At 29.0% G+C, this 24,253-nt stretch overlaps 2 protein-coding genes and 1 non-coding gene across 5 annotated transcripts in view; 2 read left to right on the forward strand and 1 right to left on the reverse strand.

The window, feature by feature from the left end:
- Positions 1-230: 230 nt before the first annotated feature.
- Positions 231-302, forward strand: TRNAC-GCA (transfer RNA cysteine (anticodon GCA)). Its single transcript has one exon. It is a non-coding gene; the product is annotated as a tRNA-Cys (tRNA).
- A 10,482-nt stretch (positions 303-10,784) lies between these two features.
- On the forward strand, positions 10,785-16,239 carry LOC107449827 (uncharacterized; the record flags this gene model as incomplete). The annotated part of the gene is made up of 1 exon (XM_071184018.2): positions 10,785-16,239. A coding segment is annotated over one exon (1,902 nt), but the record flags the coding sequence as incomplete, so codon positions are not given.
- A 1,227-nt stretch (positions 16,240-17,466) lies between these two features.
- P5CDh1 (delta-1-Pyrroline-5-carboxylate dehydrogenase 1) overlaps positions 17,467-24,253 on the reverse strand; it is a 51,361-nt gene continuing 44,574 nt past the window's right edge. For all 3 annotated transcript variants that reach the window (XM_043042293.3, XM_071184020.2, XM_087154121.1), the window contains 2 exons: positions 23,336-23,454; positions 17,467-20,951 (listed from right to left, as the gene is read on the reverse strand). In XM_043042293.3, coding sequence (XP_042898227.2) covers positions 20,836-20,951; positions 23,336-23,454 — 235 coding nt within the window. In that variant the 3' untranslated portion in view covers positions 17,467-20,835. The remainder of the gene's footprint in view (positions 20,952-23,335; positions 23,455-24,253) is intronic.

The raw sequence follows: 24,253 nt of genomic DNA on the forward strand, positions 1-24,253 counted from the left end.
TATTAAAACTAGTTACCATATTTTCTGTATTAAAACTAGTTCTGTGATTCATTGAATAAGTTTATAATATTATTGATTCATTTTAAAAATTACATAAATAAATACTTGGGAAAAGAAAATGTGATTAAGTCATAAACACAAGAGAACATGAACTTACGCAACCACTCGTTTTGATAACATTACTTGTTATCTACTTTTCTTATTTCGTTTGAAGTTTAAAATTTACATGTGGGGGTATAGCTCAGTGGCAGAGCATTCGACTGCAGATCGAGAGGTCCCCGGTTCAAATCCGGGTGCCCCCTGTTTATTTTATAATTTGTTGATAACTTGTAAACTCTAATACTTGAAGTTCAATTCTAAGAAAAATTTTTGTAGCATGCTGTCCTTCATTTTTTTTCTTTATTATATTTGATAGTCTCATTAAAAAAATTTTAATCAAAGTTTTTTAAATTTGACTTATTTTTAAGAAATAGATTTTTTTTAAAAAATTTTTAGAACAAAAACATAGCAATTTCTCTTTATACAGACGAGAATTTTCGAAGACAAATTCATTTTACGTGCCATAAAATTGTTTTTGCATATAAAATGAGGCACGTTTTTCAACAAGGTCGATTGAATTAGTTTCAAAATCATCTATCTTCGAAAAAAATAATACAAAAAATAAAACCCTCTTTTACTTTGGCAATTTAATTTAGGTGATTCTTTTTAGTTGTGTTTGAAAAACGAATTTTGATCCATAATTGTTTAGAAATAGCAGTATTCTCCCTAAGACGGGCGGTCCGCCCCGCTTGCCCTTTGATCCCTATAAATGCGTCCTCCTTGCCCTTTTTGTAAAAAAATAAACCGCCATCCCTTTAAAACACTGCCATTTTATTTAATTTTTTCAGGAAAAGGTTGTTTTCTTAATGAGCTGCTTCCATGAAAAGTCCACTTCTGATTTATTTCGTTATTGATAATTATTTAACTTTATTTTTTAATTTCATTCCTTCATTTTAGTAAGATTTTTATGTTGTTTAGTTATATAGTTAAAATTCGCATTGACATTCGGCTCTAGAGATATTCACATCTTTTATTTGGGAGGAAGTTTATTGAGTTTTTTTAAATTTTTTTTTATTTTTTATTTTTTCATTTTTTTTTTTTTTAAATAAACACATTTTATTTAAAAATGTACCTTTAAATGTTTATTTTCTCAATTTTCAATTTAAAATATATTAAAAAAAGTTTCAAGTTGTTTATTAAATAATTCTTTTTTTTTTGGTTTAATTTTTTTAAAGAAAATTTATTCACAGAGATTGTCTTTTAGCATGACTTTAATTATTGTTTCAAAAGCTTCAAATTCCTCTGTCATTTTGATAATGAGTGAGAATTGCTTTCTGAAATATACACATAGAATAGTATAAGAAGGTAATTTAAAAATTAATGATAAAATTCACTTATTACATAATATTACACATTTTGATAAATTTTGAAGGTAGTGAGTTCCCTTTCAAAACTCAAAATGCCTCTTTCTGTGAGGAAGCCCCCTGCCCTTTTTTATTCCATTGGAGAACTCCGGAAATAGTTTCACCAAATTGCTCTGAAACCTAAGTACTTCTTTAAGAATAGACTTTTAAGATATTTTGATAAATAATTTTTTTCAGTAATTCGAAAAATAACTTCAAATTTCGTAATTCGTTCATCTTGGTTAGAATTATTTAACAAAAACACTCATTAATACCTATTTTGTGGTTAAACTGTTTTTCTATAAATGATATTAAATATCTAAAAAAAAAGTATGGACTTCGGTAAAAAATTGTAATATTTAATATTATAAATTCAGTTTTCATTTAGCAATCAAACTGGTTTTATGATACCCATCTTACTCGCGAAAAACAGATGGCGAAACTTTACTCGGTCATTTTTGATGGGAGCAAAAATAAATGGGTTGGCAACAGTTAATCCTGAATTCGATTGGTATTTATGTTATGTGCACTAAATATTTAATACTCCCTACGAATAAAATTGACTTTTATGTTTTAACACTCTAATGACGTTTTTCTACGAATTTCGATGCAACAGATAGTCTTGAAAAATACATTTATGGAAATAACTATCGGTGTTGCCTACGTTACATAATTTGTACAATTCTTCAGGCATGTGTTTTTCCGTTAATTCGCGGTTTTCCACGAATCTCAATCTCTAATTTCAGCTAATCAATAATTTATATTTTATAACCGTCTTTGAACAGCCGACCCAATTTTTTGAGTTTACGACTGCAAATGTTGAACTCCGTAGCCCTGTAATGTTGAATCCAATCTAGAAGACAAGGGGGATCAAGTATTGGAAGAAATTTGCCTTTGTGGAGGACTTTTTAATGGAACTAGCCCGCATTTGCGTTGCATGGAGAGGAAAACCTCGAAAACCTCCTACGATTTGTCTGATGGCAAGGGGACTCTAGCCCATGATCCGTCTACCACTGTTGGTATTTTACGTCAGCACTGTGGTCGGTGCATGTCGGATGCGGAATTCGTATCAACCAGAAATCGCTGGGATTCGAACCCGGTTACCCTCATTGGCAGGTGAACGCTTTATCCCCTGAGCCACCACGACTTGATAATTTATATTTCGACCCCATTTCCTCAGTGTTCCGCTAATCTAAAATTTAAATTTCGTTACTTTCGCAAAATCTCGTTAACAAGACATTTAATCCGTCCTTCCCAGAGCCTTTTTTTTTCTTATTATTAATTTTGCATACACGCGCAATAAGGACTTTTTTTACGCAAAATCGTTAGAGAAAAATGCAATTTCGGATAAACTTCGAGAACACGAGACTGAAAATCATGGCTGGAGTTACGAAACTATTAAGGCTATCACAAAAGTATAAAATTGATAATCTAAAATTTTATTCCGAAATTGCAAACGTTTAAAAGATTGTTCGCTAGAAAAAATTGTGCTTTTTTTTCATTTTTTTAAAATTTGTATTTTAAAGTATAACAATTTAGTTGAGAATTCCGATTTGTAACAGAAGAATAATTTAATGAATGTGATATATTTGCCCCTTTTTTAGTTAGCTCACAATTAGATCGGACAAATTTTTAATAGGATGTAATGATGTGAAAATTTCGAATTGCGCATTCACTATTCAACATGTTCGATAACATCAAATATCCACATCCTTTTTTTTGTTGCAGCTAATGCAATTGATTTTCTCATGATTTTTAAAATTCCGATATTATTACGATTCAGTTATTGCCGTAAATATCACGGGTTTTTAACTTTTTTTTTTTTTGGTACGATGAGGACTTGCAAAGTGTGAAAACGGGGGAACATGTAATTTTTTTTGCGATATATGCATTCTTACATGTGTTGATAAGAAAAAAATTCATTAGATAATTTTTTCTTTTCTCGCTTTAAATTTTTTAAATGTTACTTTTATGCATAAAAATGACAGTCTTTAATTTACCTTCTAAGCACAAAATAAGAAAATAAAATAAATTAAGTGCTAAAAAAATTGACACTAGAGAGAAAAAAAAAATCGGATAATTTCTTCTTTCTGCAATCTGCTATATTTTATGCTTAAGAAGATGGGATTTTGCCACAGAAATATTTCCTAAAAACGTTAAAAAAAATCATTTTAAGTGTGGAGAAATAAGTTTTAAAGACTTACTTTAATATATTTTTTGACAAAATATCTCTATTTCGTACGTCACTTTTCGAACTTGCATTGAAACACTAATTTCTTTTTCTAAAAATCGTTCATTCAGCTTTGAAGAACAAATAGTAAAAAAAAACGTGTAGTAATATGCTTTTCTTATGTGTGTCTGCGGTGGTACTTATCTTTTAATTTAAAAGAGGAAAATAATTTTTTAAAAAAAGCCACCCCACAAATAAAATAAAAAATGCTTCTTGGTATTTCCTTTTATTCCTTTTTTTTTCTAAATCAAGTGTAAAAGTGTGATGCCTTTTTTTTTTAATTAAAAGGTAACTATTACCATCGATACATATCACATATATATAAAAGAATTGTAAAAAAATGAATAGTGTATTGCACAATGTCTATATGTGGGGAAAAAATGTTTGAAGAGTAAAATAGTGAATTCTAGGGAAAGAAAAAGAAAAATTTACACAAATTTATTACTTAAACAACAAATTTTTATATAAATAAGGGCAGTATAAAGGTTTCAATTATGTTAGTTTGAGCAAGAGAAAACTTTTCTTACTTTGCCAAAAGTTTATTAAAGTTTCTTCAGTTCAAGTTCAGTTCAAATTTGAAAACATTTCCGCTTAACACCACGCATCCCTGTATTACTTCGCTCATCTATCCCTTCACGATTGTAACAGAATCTTTTCATTTCTTGATTGTTACATCAAAATAACAAATTATTCATTCGCGTTACATGAAGAGAAAAACCATGAAAACCTCCCATGGTTAGCCTGATGGCAAGGGAACTCTAACCCATGATCCGTCTACTACTGAGGATATTTACGTCGGAACTGTGGTCTGTTCGAGCCACGTGCGAACCTGAGTCATCTCATTAGGAGGCGAGCGCTCTATCCCCTAAACCACCACGTCTCTAAGAATAGTAATATTTTATTTTTATAACAGCCGTTGAACAGCCGACCCAATTTTGGGTTCACGACTATTAGTCTTGTAATTCTGAACCCAATCTAGAAGACAAGGAAACTTCTAGATCAGTACTCCCAGAGGTACTGATTTGCGACTCGACAGATTTTACGTGCATCAGTCACCATTTACTACACGGGGAGTCTTCGGCTGACGGGGATCGAACTCACGAACTCTTGGACATGGACCCAGTGCCCTACTAACCAGGCTATCCCGGCCTAATAATAGTAATAGTCAGAAAAGATGATAAAAAAATATTACAGTAAACACTATTGAGAAAGGGATGGTGAAATATATTTTGCCGATTGAGAAATGGTTCGCACAGCAATAACTTATTTATTGCCGTTATTAGTTAAGGATACTATTAAGTAACTGCCTGTTTAATTTTGTAATCTTATTTTTTATGTTACATAAGCTCAGTTAACATCATGAATAACCAAATTTGTTCTTTTTGGTTTGAAATTTTTTTTAAAGGATAATTAAATTTAAACTTATTTGTTGCCAGAGCTTTAAATTAGATCTGTGTTATGCTCCTACTGTTTAAAAACTGCCTTGTAATAAATAGTTTTTAACGGCTTTATAGAAACCAGGCATTTTTATACAAAAAAAAAAAAAAAACTTGAAGATCGATTAGATTCTGAATTATTAAAATTTGAATTAAAATTAGCGCAAAAGTTAAATTTTTTTAAGAATTTTGTAGGAAATTTTTTTTTAAACCAGAGTTCTCCCCAAGAATAATAATAATAAAAAAAACAGCGTGCTTCCTCTCTGAAAACGCACTTACTTAACATCATAAATAATTATCAAAATGTCATATTATCGTAATAACTAAATTTTATACTCCACAATTTTTAAACTATCCTCTTATATACTATTTTAAAAGTATATTTCAATTCGTAATTTTCTTTCATTATCAAAATATGAGAAAAATTTGCAGCTTATAAAAATAATTAAAGGCATACAAAAAGGCAATTCTTTTTCAAAAAAAGTAAATTAGCAAAAAGTGATTAATTGATAAACAACTTAAAAGCTTTTTTTTCTTTCTAAAATTCAAACTGAAATTTATGAGAAAATAAACATTTAAATTTGCATTTCTTTTTTTAAAAAAAATGGTTTTAAAATCAGTTATAAAATTTATTAATATTCCTCCCCTCCGAAAAAATATACTTATAAAAATTTAATCAGTTGAGAATAATCCTAACAAAGTAAACATTTGTAATAGTAAACAGAATTAAACCCATAAACACAGGTAATTTCATCAGTGTGTAAGTAGAGTTTAAAAACAATTAATTTTTTTTAAAAAAAAGTGGAACCTGAATAAAAAAGCAGTAATTTTAAGGGATGGCGGCTTACTTTTAAAAAAAAAGGCAAAGAGGGCGTATTTATTGGGATCAAAGGGCAAGCAGAGCGGACCGCCCTTCAAAAAAAAAAAAAAAAGAAAAAAAAAACGATTAGGGAAAACACTGTTTAAACCAAGTTAACACCTAGTATTAATAGTAGCTACCATTAAAGAACCAATAAATTAGTAAAAAAGTATCTTGTGAGACAATAAACCGCATTTTACCTGTTTTAATTTTTTCAGAAAAAAAATAAGTGGTGACAAAAATTTCTCAATTTATAATTAATTTCTATCGCAGTAATTATATTTATGATATATTTATAGCATATAGCTGCCAATTCTATCGGAGTTTACCAGTAGACTACCGGATTTTGCCAGTTGCTGGTTTAATCAAAAATTCACCTAATTTTTTAATTTTTGAGAAAATTCCCCCAAAATTGAAAAAAAATCGTATGGGGATAGATTTTTTACTCTGTTCATTCATCGTTTGCTTGAGTATATTGTTGAGTATATCGTTCATACATCGTTTGCTTAAATAAATATTGATGCTAAATAATGAAGTGAGTCGAATCGAAAATAATCAGTTTGAAGCTTTTCTTTTTTCATTATTCAAATATTTTCATTTTTCACAACTCTCTATTTTTGAGATCTTTATTTTAGAGTAAAGTCGTAACTATCTAAAATGATTTCAATATCTGTTATTGAAATTAATGAATTCAAAAATAAGTGCAAAATAATGAAAATCTATTTCCATGGTTTATTTAGTATCTATCACAAAGAGAAAATCCAGTCAATTTAATTTTTCATAGTTATTAGTCATTTTTTATAGTTATGAGTATTGTAAAAAGTCATGTTTTTAAAATTCGATTTTTCAAGAACGATTCGACCGATTTCATTAAAATTGTGTATTTTGCCATGTAAAATTACATTCTTTGAAATGGTGTGAAAAAATTGTGTACTTTTTAATTCAAAATTTTTCGACTCTTATTAAATAAAATAATAAAAAAAATACTAAAAGTCATATTTTGCATTAATTAAATTATTTTTGGATAAAAGAATTTTATAATTAATTATGTGCAAAAATTTTTCAATTCGCTTAAAAAGTTCCAGAGATAAGGCGAAATACGCACGAAATACGCATGCGAAAAAAGGTATGTTTATTCAGAGAAAAAGTATGTTTATGTGTCTGATTTTGTAACTTAAATTATTATCGGCACTAATTATTTAGCATATATGAAGTCACATCCTCGAACTAATAAGTTTGAGTTCTCGAACGTAAGGATCCGTTCATTAGATTAAAAGTTATTCAGGGTGGTCTGTTTATTTTTTTTGCGCCCTGTACAAAAGACGCTTTAGGGGATGATCCCTAAATTCATCATTTAAAAATGCTATATTACTGAACTATTAATTGGAACCGACCGTTTTTTAAATTTTAAGATCGTTTTTCAGAAATTATTCATTTATTATAATTGTTAAACTATAAAAATCTTGCGAGATTTTTTTATTAAATTTGCTGAAAATAATAAGAAACCATATCACTCCTGAAATTATCATAAAAATTCAATAACGTAAAATTGTTAATTGAGTTTCCTTTTCATAGAATGTTGTTGTTGTTCATTTACGTCGCACTAGAGCTGCACAATGGGCTATTGGCGACGGGCTGGGAAACATCCCTGAGGATGATCCGAAGACATGCCATCACAATTTTGATCCTCTGCAGAGGGGATGACACCCCTGATTCGGTAGCCCGACGACCTGCACGCGAAGTCAAGCACTTTACGGTAGAACAGTTTAACGAGGACCCATACCGCACACCCTCGGTCCCTACGCAGGCTGATCCAAGTGGTCACCCACCCGCACACTGACCACAGCCAGTGATGCTTGACTTTGGTGATCTACTGGGAACCGTGTCTTAACGATCAGTCCACTGCGGGACTTTTCATAGAATGACTTAATTCCCATGGAACAATGAATCCTGTGGGTATGACTAAATCCGTGAACCATGTATATATAACTAGTAGATGGTGCTATGTTGGAATTATCGAGTTTTGCGATTTCTACAAGCATTGTTAATTACAATAAAAAGATATTAGATCAAAAATCCAAAACTTTCGATTCTTCAAATGTACTTTTTAAAAATTTACATTTGGTATATTCTCAGAAAATGGGATTTTCGGAACGCACACAAAAATCAAGAATATCAGGACAAAATATTTTTATCTCTAATATCAGGACAACTACGAACCTTGTATTTTGAAGGCTTTTTAAAAAGCTTTTTTAAACGATTGTTTACCTCTAAATTTTCGAAATATCCCTACACACATTCCACTACATTTAAATTATTTATTAGAGCTTATTCTTGCTAAAAATTTGAGGTTTATTGGGTTATGTAATCATTTATTTGAATTGTGCTAAGCTTAAGTACGAGAAAAATTGTGGAATCTTTCAAATATACTTAAAACTTGCCAGATTTTTTTAAGACAAAACATTAAATTAAAATAAATTCCATTTTTTATTAAGAAATTTAACCGGGTACTCAACTGACTCATGCTATAGGTCAATTTTTCCTGTTTTCCATCTTAAATACTACTATGGGAGAAATTGAAAACACAATGTTTTTGACGGTAATTTTAAAGAAAATAATGAAGTTATAATGTATAATGGAATTATGGAAATATAAATATGTCTGTATGTACGAATATGGACAGTTTGAAGAGGATAATTTCCGTAGGTTTTTAAAAGCAATTAAACATCTTATTCAATAAACAAAATTAAAAATAGTAGATAACAACACTAGTTCCATTCTAAGAATTAGATCAAATATACCATAAAGATAACACTAACTTCATAATTTCAAAATTCTTACCATCAAATCTAAGTTTAAAAAAAAATGGAATAGCTGTCATAAAAACTCACCAAACCTTAGAATAGCCACCTTGCCCGCCATTTTCTCTTTGTAAATATTCATTACGATTTGCTCTTAGCATGCAAGTGCTTATTTGGATTAGTATCCACTTTACAATCTTTACCACAGTGATTTGTAAATAATTATAATGTACTTTTAATAAAAATTAACGAAAATTATGTAAATATTATAGAAATAAAATAAATATTTGTGCCATTGGATCTTCTCTATCATCAATCTTGATTTAAAAATGTAGTGTTACTAAAAAATAAGCACAACACAATAAAAGATTCGTTGAATGTTTAGGAAACATGGCCGAAAATGTAAAGAGTACTAGCTTACCATTCGTAAACAGCCGAAAAGTTGAATTGGTTACATTTGGTTTTTACTCTGGAGTTTCTTGAAAGACCCATCAAATTACATTTTCAAGCATAAGTCTGAAGCTTTTACGTTGGATTCGAGATCAGTTTATAAAATTAGTGATTGAGGTATAATATCAACTCGTGACTTGAAAACTATTGGGGAAACTCAACGTTTGCAACTGAATAGCACATAAGCGCTTCATTGTAAGTAATACAAGCAGTTATTACTTTCAGTACACTCATTATATGTAAGTAAGTTGTAAGACAATTTAATAAGGTTAAATGCAGAACAGCTGACGAACGATTCGGGAAGGTATGTGTTTATCTTATGATGATCAAATGAGTGAGTTCTTGTCCGAGGAGCACTATTTTTTGGTCAAATACTCTGAAGCTTGGAGGTAGCGAGTTCGATTCTTGTTGTGAATACAGTTGCGATGGGAACCAGTAAAAACGATGCAACATAATATTTGTTTTTCTATTTTTTTTCCTTTTGCAAAAAGAAACAACGTAAATCTATTTCATGTTTGTTGGTAATATTTTGACAGTTCTAAGTTCATCATTGTAAATATATTTATTGTTTCAGATACCTGAGAAATTTAGAATCGTAACAAAATTTCACCTATGTAATTGTTTTTTTTTTTTTTTTTTTTTGTGCAGTAAAATTTGTTTTTTTTATAAGGGTTTATAAAGAAAATTGTATTATCCAAAAAAAAAAAAAAAAAAAGTAAAGATAGAAAAACATCGCTATTTCCAACTTTTTGAACCTGTGAAACCAAAATCTAGTAGGAAATATATATACATACACAGGGTGTGAAATTTAGAAAGGTGTTAAAGGATTCGCATCGCATAGGAAAAATTTAGTGAGAAGGATCCTATAAAAAGCATTAAGCGGATTAAAATTCACCATAATATATGGGGTCGCAAACCACGTTGACAAAGTGAAAATACCATGCAGGTCTCGCCGTCAAGCTGGAAAACAACTTCAAAAGATACAGGAAACTTGTTAACTACAAAAGAATTTATTTGAGCTATTATTGCAAGAGTTGTGTAAAATCCAATGACATTATTTATTACACAGTCCACAACGACGTAAAAACGACTCGTGGACGTGATCAATGAGACAAGGTGTGATTTGCCTCATTGGATATGGGTGTATCCAGAGGTGTCATATAAACTAGTGATTTATGGTGACCCAGAAGGAAGAAATCCCACAAATTGAGATTTTACGAACAAAAAACCATGAACACTTAATTTAGGTAGGACAAATCGTTAGTAGCCTTCACCTTTCGCTTCCTCTAGATTGAGAGCCTGCACGCATTTTGTATGATTTTCTCCCTCTCAGCGTTGTCCAATCTCATATCCTATCATAAGTTTTAATCCACCTGACGAAATTGTTCCTCTCTGAAATTTACGTTCGGGACACCGGACACCCTGTATGGAAAAATTATCCATGATATGATTGCCTTGAAAGAATTTCACACCCGATAAAACTTTACCTCATTTAATTGAAAGTAATTCGTTTTTAAAATTGGTTTTGTATTTGTTATACGTCCTTTAAAATCATAAATTTGTATTTTTAGATCACAAACTCCTCCTGAAATTCAAGAGAGAAACAATTTATTCTCCTCAGACTGGTTATTGGAGTTCAGACATCAGGAAAGAAGGCGCCATCTTTGTTCCTCTTGTCATCGAGGGTTTACTGATCCAAGCAACCTACAGCGACACGTTCGTTCACAGCATTTAGGCAATAGAAACCACGCTTGTAGCCAGTGTGGGAAGGCATTTGCAACTTCAAGTGGACTCAAACAGCACACGCACATCCACAGTAGCATCAAACCGTTCAGGTGCGATGTCTGCTTCAAATCTTATACCCAGTTCTCAAACCTCTGTCGTCATAAGCGTATGCATTCTTCTTGTCGATTCCAAGGTAGTTGTGACCACTGTTCGCTGAATTCCAACATTCAATCGTTCTTCCGAAATCATTCTTTCAGTAGAACCCACTTACCGCTATTTAGAATTCGGTCCAGGCAAAGACACATTGAAAAATCTGACGAAAGAAAGACAACCACAACTTTTCTAACGAAAAAGAACGACGCAGTATACCGTAGGTCTAGAAGACTAAAATTTAGAAACAGCACCCATAGTAAGCTTAACATTGATCGAGCAGAATCAGATTGCCCAAGAAAACTTTCCGAAACAGGTGAACACCCGGCAACACAAACTATGTTCAGCTATCAAGGTCAAACTTCACCGAAAGTGGCGAATGTTTGTCCAGAATCTTTATTGATGAGCGATTTGTATTCACACCACAGATTTTCGGACAGTAGTTGCTTCATGGGGTCAGAATACTCTAGGCAATGGAAATCTCCAAGCACAGAACTGTACAAATCTTATTTACATCCATTTCATTCACTTATAGACTTGCAGAAGCAAAGAGATGAGCCATTAGATTTGAGAGTGAGTCGCAAAAAGAAAACCTCTAGTGATACAGATGAAAACAACAACGCTGATTGGAAACTGCTCGGAGATCCCAGCAATATTCATGACATTATTCTGGAAAGCGGGTGTAATTTTCCGTCACCGTGGGCAAGAACTATACAGCCATTTTTCTTTGACCCACTCTATCGCGGTCATCAAGAAAACCTAGCCGTGAATTTCTTTCCTAGTCCACCTGATTTAAATCATTTCCCCTTTTCACAAAATGTAATGACTACCCCAACAATTGAAAACCCAATCATGGGTGCAACGAAACCCCAAGTTCAAAACTCATCTGTTGATTACGCTAAACACAAGAAGAACAAAGAAAAATACTCCTGCAAGTTTTGTGGGAAAGTATTTCCACGATCTGCGAATCTTACAAGACATTTGCGTACACATACCGGAGAGCAACCGTACAAATGCAAGTACTGTGACCGATCATTCAGTATTTCTTCCAACCTCCAAAGACACGTTCGTAATATACACAATAAAGAAAAACCTTTTAAATGCTCGTTGTGCGATCGATGCTTCGGGCAGCAGACAAATTTAGATAGGCATATCAAGAAACACGAATCTGACTTGGCGGGTTTAGACAAAACTGTACCAACTACTCAAAACAAAAACAGATTTCAGGATACGGATAAGTCTTCAAAAATAGCTATTAACCTAAACGTAAAAAGTGAATTCAGAACGAATGAAGGTGACCCCGAAGAATTTCTTCGAAGAAAGTTCGAAAGGAGTACTTTCAATCCATGGTCGTACGAAAGATTTGCGGAAGATAAATTAAGAGAGGTTTTGTGCAGTAAAGAGTTAGAAGCAAATAGCAGGGTGAGGAACAATGATATTGAACTGAAAAACGGCATCATGCGAAATTCCGCATCACAAAGGGCTTTCAAGATTCCTGAAAATAAAACTAATGTGGAAATAAGAGCAAGCGCTGATAGCGAAAAGATCTACAAAGAAAAAAGAGATTTTCGTATAAAGAGTATTTCAAAATGATAAATATTAGAATGATAATTGAAGTACTTCACAGAAGAACTAAATTTTGTGGCATAGATCATTAATTTATTCTGTGCTCAAACTTTAATAGAAGAACTTGAGGCAATATAATGATAATCCAATAAGATGAAGATGTTTCTGTGCATTGTGTAATTGCTATTCCGCAAACTTGTAAAGTACTTACCTGGAAACGACGAAAAAAAAAAATTTAAAGTTAAAATGTTCCCTCTGGAAAAAAGTGTGGCTTATCATTATATTGCCTCAAATCAGTAAAAAAAAAATTGCTTGTTTCATAATTTTTTTGTTGGTGTTTTTATACATTCTAAAACTGATTTTTCTCAATATCAGTAATAAGCCCTTCCATAATAGAAACAATTGCAAAGGTTTTTCGGAGGAGGTTTAAGTTACGTTGGTGTAAGGTACATTATTTTTGTTCTGCAGATATAATGGCAAAACCTAAATGGTGCGAACAAAATCGGCAATAGAGACGCTCTACTTACATTTTATAGGCAATGCCTGGCTCCAAATAAACATAAAGAAACTATCCATTAAATTGCACCAATCTTTTTTAGAAAAAACAAAAACAATAAGATTAAAATGTTAACTATAATTTTAGGAAAAAAAAACTTATATTAGTTCAAAAAATAAAATTCACTTTAATCATACACCCAAGTGACTTGAGAAACAAAGAAAAAAATGTAAAATCAAATTGTAAGTACAGACTTAAGAAAATAAATTTTCATGCAATGATGCTTTATAAATAACATTACATAACCTCAAAAATTACGTGTATTATTAACTAATTAAAAACGCAGAAGAAAATTTAAAAATGATGTTATATAAAATGGAATGTCGTTATAGCTATAGTAACAAAATATATTAAATGCTGATATATAAATTATCAAGATTTAAGTTTTTTTTTTCTTCTTAATCAAAAATAGTTATAAAAAAATGAAAAAATATCTTTTTTGAAAAAAAAAATTTGCTTGAAAAGTTAAATTAATTAACTAATTAAAAGAATTTTTAAAATCAGTTTTGTATTTTTAAAATTTATTACTAATATTTTTATTTTACTGTGGTGGAAAAATTTAATAACTGCAGTGTTTGGTTCTATAGATTTTCTAGCATCTTGTCTCCAAACATCTGTTATTTTTTTTTAATAAGCCAATAAACTGGCCCGAATCTTCAGTTATCAAAGTAAATTACACCAACTGTAACCTTAACCAGTCTATCTTAACAATTGGATTCATATTTCCCATCATTAAACTGTGTTTCTGATAAAGAGATATAAAACACATCAAGTGATGCCTAGTTAAATAAAGAATCACAATTTCATAGTATAATTTAAATAGTAAATTGAATAACTTTCAATGAATGTTTTCATAAAGATAACACTAGAAAAAGTAAATTATTCCAACAACGGACATTGTCATATCTTTTATTATTTTCATCTTGTTTGTCTATCATGTTACTTAATGATCATATTAACTAGTATACATTTTCAGTTTGAATTATTTAAGAAAATATCAGGTTAAAAAAAGTTTTTTCAGGATTTAAAATATGTTAAAATAAAACGCGTTTTAAACTAGAAATTATTTCCTAATTACTATGAAAAAAATATGATAAAGAATTAAGGCTGTTATTCGAAGGCTCCGTCGTTATATGAAATGATGTTTTTTTGCGAATATATGTTATTTTTATAACTCCTGTGAGTTTGTAACTGTTATGTTAAGTTAAGCCTATCTGAAGCCAGCGCTGTCTACCATTATTTTACAAATGGCGCAAAACATCAATATGGAGAAAAGTCACAGTTTGGTAAACATAAAAGGCGTTTGTCCTTTGTGGTGTAATTTTTTAATATTTAAAAACTTAGACCAATGCTACACTACCTGGGCTTATACAAATGTGCAAAAACTGGAAATAAGGCAGTGATTTTGATAATTTTCATCTAGGTGGAAAATTATTGCCAAATTGGCGATTTTTTAAAAAGTTCAATAATTTTTAAAATATTTAAATTATTTATCTGTGCTAAAGCCCAGATAATTCTTCAGAGCAAGATCATATATATAGTTTAAAATCATTGCATTGCTTCGAGTGTAAGTCACTTAAACTAAGGATTTTTTATTTTCCTTGGTGACAGAGCTTCGGAATACAGCATTATATTTAGAATAGGGGACGCAATTTTAGCCCGGATGTTGCAACCTTCTCAACAGCATCCCCAATGCGGTCCCGATAAACCAGCAACCTGGACTTGATAAGTTTTTTTTTTAAATTTTTCAACAAAACAATTAAAGTTTGGATGATAAAACTGGAGATTTTTATTGAATTAAATGATAAAAAATTTGTCCAAAAGACTAAAAAATAAGTAACGTACTCTCAAGCCTAAATATCTTCCTCACTTCATAAACAAAATTGTTCATAGTTTAAAACAACAGTATGTTGGTATGATGAGCTACAAAGTAGACAAATCAGTCAAAATACTCAACATGTGCCCCACTGAATGTTGGGAAATCAATCCAAATAGCTTTTAAAATGTTTCAATCAGCAGAAACAAACAGGAAATAAAAAATATAATAATTTTTTTCTCTTAAATTTATTAGGCTGTAGTAGAAATGTCTTTTAACCTCCCAAATAAGGTCTTCGTTAGTGCAGATCTTAAAACTGAAAAGTTTGGAGACCAGATAATCAAATGGAGATTATTTACTCTATAAAGAGATAAAACACAAAAAATTTTCATCTGTTTATAGTAAATAGACTGTGCAAGAGAAATTTATAACTATTCATCAATAAAAAACTTTAAACAAAATATATATTTCTCAAACAAGTTTTTAAGTTGCTTATTTACTTGTTATAAAATTTAAGTTTCCATTATTTTGTTTGTATTGTTAAGAATTTTGTTTTTAAACCTGGCTGTGATCTACAGAGGATACCGGAAGAAACTTTTTCACTAATCTGTCAAATGGGATGTTCCGTAATCCAACGTCATTAAATATATAATTCTGGAATCCTAGTCAAGTAAAAATATAATAGGAATTGAAGAAATCTGACAATTTATGAACAGTAACATAAATTGATATTTAAGAAAGAAAGAATAAAAAAGTCATCGAATTAAGGTGTATCACAATCTGAGAAAGAAGGGATTAAAAACAATGCATAACCTGACAATTGGAAACACTTGAATTTTCTTCTGGCTGTTTGATTTTTTACTTTTTTTAATCCCGCCACCCTCTGATTGTGATCTAACAGATTTCGAATACATTTCCCCCCTTCTTAAGGTGTGACCTCTAAAGATGCAGACTTCTTTGATATGATAAGGATTCTAAAAATATTTATTAAGGGCGGAGATTGCAGAACACCCTATGTAATTCTTACTGTTTGATGTTGATTCATAACACAATTCGTTTGTTTTTTGTCATTGTTTGAGAGATTTTGTTTATTGTGTTTACATTTCTATTTCACAAGTTATGTCACCAGTCATAAATAATTTATTTAATTTATATATTAAGTGTATCCGTTTTGTATTTGTCAACTATTAAAGATTGCATTAGAAGGATTTTGTTTTATTTGAAATTTTCTTTCTAAGATAATACCAGGTATTTTAAAGTTCTTCTAATTAAAGAAAACTAACAGCCAGTTGAGCATATTATGTTACCTTATGGTGATAAAAGTAGAGTGGTAGTTGATGTAAAATACTAATATAATTTTCTTAGCTGTTGCACTAGTTTTTTTCTTCTTTTAAATGTTTCAAAACGTAATTATGAAGAGTAAATAAATATATTTCATTAAAATCTAGGTAAATGAAATACTATATTTAGATTAAGTATAATAGATTACCATTATAAATGTATGCAACTATTCTTAGCAGCAAGTTTTTTTCTTCCACAATGGTCAGTTTAATAAGAAATTTAGATCAAACAATTAATATTTATGTAAATAAAGGATATTGGTACTTAATAGTAAAGTTTAAAAAAATTTTATATTTTCCAGCAAGCATTTTATTTTTTAGACTATTTATTTAAAAAAACAAAACAATTTTAGTAAAAATTATGTCTTTCACTAAACAATAAAAGGAAATACACATAGAAAGAAAATGGAAAAAGAAAAAGCATTTCGAAATTTATTCTGCAGAAATTTTTTTATGGAAAACCGTATACATGAATAACTTTTCATAAAACTACATATAAATTTTTTTATAAATAACTGTTTTTTATTTCTTTAAATTTTATGAAAATACATGAGAATTTCAATGTATTTCTTACCAAAACACGCAGGAAAATATCCACACGTTTGTATGCTAATAGCACTGATTAAGGGTATATATACCTATAATAATTTAATTTGCTATTTTCTAATTCATTTGTAAAAATTGGTTGTTGAACTAATTAAATCAAGGTAATTTAAAAGAAAAAATAATAATTAGCATACAATAACAAAATATTACACTTATTTTTTTATAAAAAAAAAGTAAATTTCTCTTGTAGCAGTTAGTTGTCCAGCAAGAGGGGTCATAAAGATTATAAGGCTCCACAATTTACCCAAAATGGAATTTTAGTGAAAATTTGTGAGGTTTCTAATAATTACCTTTCAATTCCTCTGTTTCCTACGGCAATCAACTGGTTTTGAAATCACTAATTATTGATAGCGTTTTAGTTACTTAAATATTAGTTAGGGTCTGATTATGTTTTAACTTTACTTTCTTTAAGAACATATTAAGGGTGGTGATTAAACACCCTGAACAAACTGTTCCAGATTTTTAACATATAAAAAAGAAACTAAACACTTTTAACAAGATTTAATCTATTTATTGGTCACAAAACACTGTGTACAACAGAGTGGATACACTAATCACTTCTATCAGAAGCAAATTTTTCTCCGTCAGGAGCGTGAACAGATATCAGACAAAAATCAAAGCTTAAAAAATAACTGCCATAATATATACCTTATACTAGTAGTACATACAAGTCATCATATTTTCAAAAGCATTGACATAATTACTGTACAAACCTTAAAATTTAAATAAAGAGTGAATAGCTGAAATAAATGCAAGGAAAGTACTTAAAAATATTATGTAAACAAAATAAAAAAAGAGAGTATTTAAAAATATTTAATATTAATTTTAAGGATTTATCAAAATTCAAATCTACTTAAACAAACTAAAAATTTAAAAATTATAATTCATCATTCTATTTTCAATGTTAACAAAAAATATGTTTAGAAAATATTAAGATAAAAAATAATATTTAATGATTATTGAACAAATATTCAAATATGGATAGACTGCCTAAAACTTAGTGAAAAATCAGTCTTTAAAAAGTAACTTTCACAAAACACCTGTTGCGTTATTGTGTACAAATCCAAATATTTTTTTTATTTTCTAACAACACTGAAACATATTGATTCAAAAATTTATAAAGAATGAATCGTTATAAAATAAAAGCAATTTAAAAAAAAAAATCAGATGTACTAATATGCTTACGCAATTAAAATAATCAAAACTGATTTTAATCACATTTTGAAAAATTACAAAATTTTATAGCTATCTCCTTCAAAATAATTAAAATTTTTCTCAGATCATAACAATTACTTGAAAAATAACTAATTATAATAATATTTAAAAAAAAATTAACCATAAATTAAATTTTAAAAAACACCGTTTAACACTGCATGTAAAGTAAAACTTGGCAATATACTGACTAGCTAAATATATGGAAGAAAACAGTATTATAACTAAACATACTTTGGAAAATTCCCATCAGATCTTTTTATGAAAGAAGAGTTAAAAAGTTTATTTTTAGGGACAAATCACAAAGATAAAACAAGGATGACATAGAAATAAAGTAAATCTTTCTTTGGGTTAAAATATAATAGAAAGTGGTTAATGTAAGTAGAGTAAAAAGTGAATAACAGACTGCAGGTGATATATTTCAACTATAAATAATCATATTTTACAGAAATTTATATAAATTTAGCTATAATTTAAGATGAAATTAAGAAATAGCGTGAATGTTTCATAATAATTTTGTGATACATTTAAAAAATTATATATAATTTTGAATTATTCATTCATAGAAAAATATTTATTAAATGCTTCTTTTATTTATTTTTAATATTAAATCCTTAAATTAACGTCCAAATTTATCAACGTTAATTTAATACATTTAAAATGAAATTGCAAATTTAGCAGTTCTAATGCTTTAAAAATGTAACACACTTTTATAATTTGATAATTATTACACATAAACTAACAGTCATACTTTAAAATTACCGATTAATTATTGAATTTATTTAAAATTAGAGGATTACATATTAAAATTTGATTAATATATACGAATAATTACAATAATGAAACAGAGACATTTTAGTATGAATTACTGAAAAAAAATGCAATTTACTACATTTAATTTCAATCTTCTCTTTTTTTACAGTTCGAAAAATATTACTGAATAATGTGAATATTTTTTTTATAAATATTAAAATAATCAACAGAAAAAGTTATTGATAAAAATATTACTTTTAGAAAAATTCACTTGAAAATAAATACCAAACTCAATATCACTATATTCTTGAATAAGAGTTATTAAAATTGACAGTTTGAGAAATACTGTTTCATAATAATGTGGTAATTAATATTTGCAATAAGTACATATGAAAAATAGCAAAATAGGTTTTTAACCATAAATATTTCAATACTATTTATGTAAAGAGAAGTTAGTGAGACAACTAAAAATAAATATGAAGACAAGGAAACTTTTTAGTAATTGTTTGTAACTAACTTCATAAAATATAAAACTTTGAAACAAAATAATATTCTGTTAAATAAATCAGATCTTGGTTCACCGGTCATATAAACGCATTTAAAGAATAAGTAAGAGTTAATGTAAAAGAAAAACAAGAACATAAAGCAATAAACAATTGTAATTTAGAGAGTTAAGTAAAAGGTACATTATGATGAAATATGCATATAACAGAAGAAAAACAAAAATATAACATAAAAAAAGAGATTCATAATAACGAAACAAAATAGATAGATTCTTAAAGAGTAACAATTAGACAATATCTTATCAGAACCAATAACTTTGCTTTAGCGATATAAAACAAATTCATAACATGAAAAACTAAGGTGGCAAGAGAGTAAGAAATAATCAGGTAAAAAGTAATAAATATGTAAAGGTATACCTATTAGTAAGAAAATATCATTACTATAGTTAAACATAACTTCTTAAAATACAGTAAAGACTTTCTATAATGAAATCTACTGATCTTAGTTGAAAAATTTTCTACCAAGAAAATTTTGTTATGCAGATCTTCGAATAACAAAACAGAAATATTTTTACAATTATTTAAATAAATGTTAAATTTTTTTATTTAGGGGGAAAAGTTCATGACTATATAATTATGTTTGTAAATAAAATAAAAATGATGTAAAAACCTGTGCTTGAAATAGTCATGTTCCTACACATAGAATCATATAGTTACGCATTATTCCTGGAGATAGACTCTAGATACAGGTACAAAAATTTCAGATTTCACAGAAACTCCAGCTACCAATTGCAATTTTCTTCAAAAAACAACAAATATCATAAAGATAAATTTTATAATCTGAAAAATTCCGAAAATAACAAAATTCGAGAAAATAAATGTCTAACACCTTCATTATAGATAGACAATCATTTTGTCACACGGAGAAAATTTTGAATGTTGTTATAGCAGTATTCGTTACTGGGACATTTATTTCCTTTTAGTGTGAAATTCGATATAGCGAGGATTTCACGGTAAGGAGAAACTACTTTAGTTATGTAAAAAAATTCAGAACAAAAGTAAGTAAGATAAAAACAATTACTTAAAATGCAAAGGCACAATAGCCTTTTAAACTGTTTCAGTACGTTTTAAAGAACCGAAACAAAAGACTTTTGTTTGATGCTGCTTAGATAATTATACATATAAAAAAACACCTTCAGATAAATAACAGTTTCTCGAATGACATTTTTTAGACAACTATAAAATTCCTATGTGCTATTTTCATACTCAATTTCAGAATATCTCTGGAATTATTTGACCTCGTTTAAAGCAAGATAAGTTTTTCAAAGATGCAGAATATACTTTTATACATGGAAGACAAGTGTAAGTATTAGTTTCACAAAGAAGTATTTTAAACAGACATATAGGGATATCTCCAGTCAGGTTGAGGCACAAATGTCTCTTTTATAACTTGTGGTGTTGTCCATTTAAGCATGTAATGCGGGCCTCCAGCTTTATCATTGGTACCTGCAATTCATTGTTTCACATAAAAAATCAAATGTTCCTTTTTTTAATTATGTATTAGAATTAAATTAAATTAAGTAGTCGCACAAAAACACTTTAAAAAATACAAATAAATTTTGTAATAAGCAAATAAGTACATAAAATATATAATAAGTAATAAAAATATAAGTACATAAAATATTTATTTTAAAATATTAGAAAAAAATTATTTTACAACTGTTAGATTTTATCTTACCTTTTGAACAACAATAGTGTTTAAACTAACATTATTTTCTACTTTTAAGAAGAGATAGTGCTACAAAAAGTTAAAAATCCTAATATGTGTTAAAGATTAAATGTAAACAATAAAAAAGTTTTGCAAAAGATTTACTTTTTATGTTACAATATTTTTTGTCAGTTACTCAATATAAATGTTAAACATTAGTCTCAAGAATTAGAAAAAACTAAGAAACTATACTGGCTGATATTAAATCCATTATTTTTATGTGTATGCCTATCAAAAAAATGTTGATAAAATAGTTCTTGATATTACTAAACAGTTGTTAACACAGTTGTAAGCCTCACAGCAAGACTGGAAGAAAAAAAAAATTCAAAAATTTTTTTGTTGGTATTTTTAAAACAAATGTGTCTTAAAATAAGTTTCCTTCACACTTAAAATGATAATAAATAATAATTAAAAAAAAATTTTAAAATATGTATTAAAAATATAATTATTGGCAGTTCTTACATTAGATATAAATATGCATAAAAAATTTAAATAAAAAAAGAATATTTTTTACTAAACAAGAAGTTTTATTTTTCATACACTAGCATAAATACTAGTATACTCTAGAAAAGAGGTCCCCAACCCTATGCCCGCGGGCATCATGGCGCCCGTTGATCGATCTAGATGCGCCTGCTGCCTGTGCCCAACAATAAAATATTTCCATTTTCCATTAAAATGCTATGCAAATACATACTAAAGTACGTTGGCTCAGTAAAGGCAAAGTACTTGATAGATTTCTACATTTAATAAAGTAAGGCAAGAAGGGGAGATCGAAGTTTTGGATCTTCAGAATGACGTTATCTTCAAAACTATTATATCAGATGAGAAATTCTGGAATATAGTTGATAGAAATAAATTCCATTATTAAAAAGAGCAGCATATAAAATTAAGTCGTTTTTAGGTTCCACATACTTGTGTGAATCATTGCTTTCAACAATCAAAATCAATCAAAATATAGACCCCAAATTTCAGATGAACACCTTGACGATTGCTTACGAGCAGGAATTTCATCATATTCTCCCAATTATGAAGCGCTGGTCAGTGAAATGCAATGAAGATCACACTGACTGTCTATCAACTATAAATTTATCTTGAAAGTATAAATAGTGACCACCATTTGACAGATATTCTGGTATTTGCTCTTCAGTACAAAAAGGTTGGGGACCTCTGCTTTAGAAAATGCATAGTATAACTAGTACATATTAGAAAATGCAACTTTTCACTTTCCACATTTGAATGAGCACCAACTAAAAACTATTATGTACAATCATTCACACTTTTTCATAAGTAAGCCTTGCTATATCAGCTGTCAAAATATATACTAATTATGCATCTGAAATGTGAAAAAATACAATGCAGTCCTATGCTGGGAAAAAACAAAATTACTTTTTGACAATCCAAAATAAAATGACTTTATATATTTACTGCAGGGAAAGTTCTGAAACAAAGTTTCATCCCGCTTTCCTTAAAATGAGCCTAATAACAAACTAATTTACAAGCTTTTGTACATCTTTTTCACATAGTTAGCATGGACTTAAATGAATTTCCTGTACAGTGAGATTATTTTCATGAACATTCATTACTAAGTTATGCAGTAGTAGTTTTTCATGAACATTCGTTACATATTTAAAGACATTTTTTATAGTCTGCTGCACTTTGAAATGATGTTCTAATTGTGCTGATTTTACTTCAGAAAAAAAGTTTAAGCATGGTGGGTAAAAATCAGGAGTATAAGCCAGATCTCTCCCATGCTGGATAACAAATAATACTTTTGTCTTCTTCTGAGCATTTATTTTTCTGTAATAATGATTTGCACTTGACTGTGCTCTGGCATGGAAATATGCTTTTTATTTGTTACTTCTTTGGACATAAATTCGATAAAATTTATGGTAATGTTTATTTCTGTTAGCCATACCAAAAAATTTCATTTTGGGGACACGGAAAGTTCAAGCAATTTAATTCCCTCATGCAAAATAGAAAAAAAAAGCATACTAATAAGATTTTATTCAATAGTCAAGAGTAAAAAATTAAGTATCCCAAAATTTAAACCATCAAAAGAAAGTACATGGGAATTTCAATGATATGAGTAAAATGCAGAATGCTGTAAAAAAGTGAGATATACCTGACAATCTACTTCCACCAAAGGGTTGTTGACCAACAACAGAACCTGTTGACTTGTCATTGATATAAAAGTTTCCAGCAGCATTTTTCAAAAACTCAGTAGCATATTCCAAAAACGCTCTGCAATTAACAGGAGGAAAAAAAAGGTTTAAACTTTATTTAACGACAAAACAGCATTTTTACAGTCTTATGATATAAATAACAAGCAATGTTAAAAATGGAGGCAAAAGCCTAGTAGTCATGATAATGTCTGAATAAATTACTTAACGTTTTCCAGAATGATCAGACTATGCATTACACACCAGCTTAACTTTTTGCTCATTTAATATTTGGACAAATGTTCATTGAATCTTTAGCAGCTCGTCATTTGAAATATGTTGTCCTGGCTTTTTGTTGTTTGATTTAACATGAGCAGCAATAGTAAACAAACACAAAAACAAATAATGACACAAGTAAAGATAACTTTAACATCAAATCAGTTCGTAATAGTTAAATTGTTCTCAGTTTAATGATTAAAATATAAAAATGAAATTTTGAAATTCATTATGATAATCAGAAATTAATCATTTTATCAAATACAGCCAATTAATATTCAGACTATTTCTTCAAAATATTAATGATAATACAAAACCATTAATATTTTAAAGAGAAAATTAAAACATTACATTAATGCCCTTTTTACTTAAAACAAATTACATTGCCAAAACATAGTCTTCTCAAACTTTATTGGCCTTTAATATAGTTAAACAGCTTTTGAAATTTTTGACTGAATAAAATGATTATGGCATGATATCTAAAATAATACAGGACACAGCAGGGCTTGGAAAACCGCCCGTCCTCGGTGATAAAAAATTCCCCGCAAACAACGAATTTCTCAAATCCGACGTCCGTGCGGGCAGCCATTTTCCCGTTAATGTTC

Source organism: Parasteatoda tepidariorum, chromosome 10 (genome assembly GCF_982258835.1).
Source record: "Parasteatoda tepidariorum strain Cologne lab strain chromosome 10, Ptep-v5.0, whole genome shotgun sequence".
Lineage (NCBI taxonomy): Eukaryota > Metazoa > Arthropoda > Arachnida > Araneae > Theridiidae > Parasteatoda > Parasteatoda tepidariorum.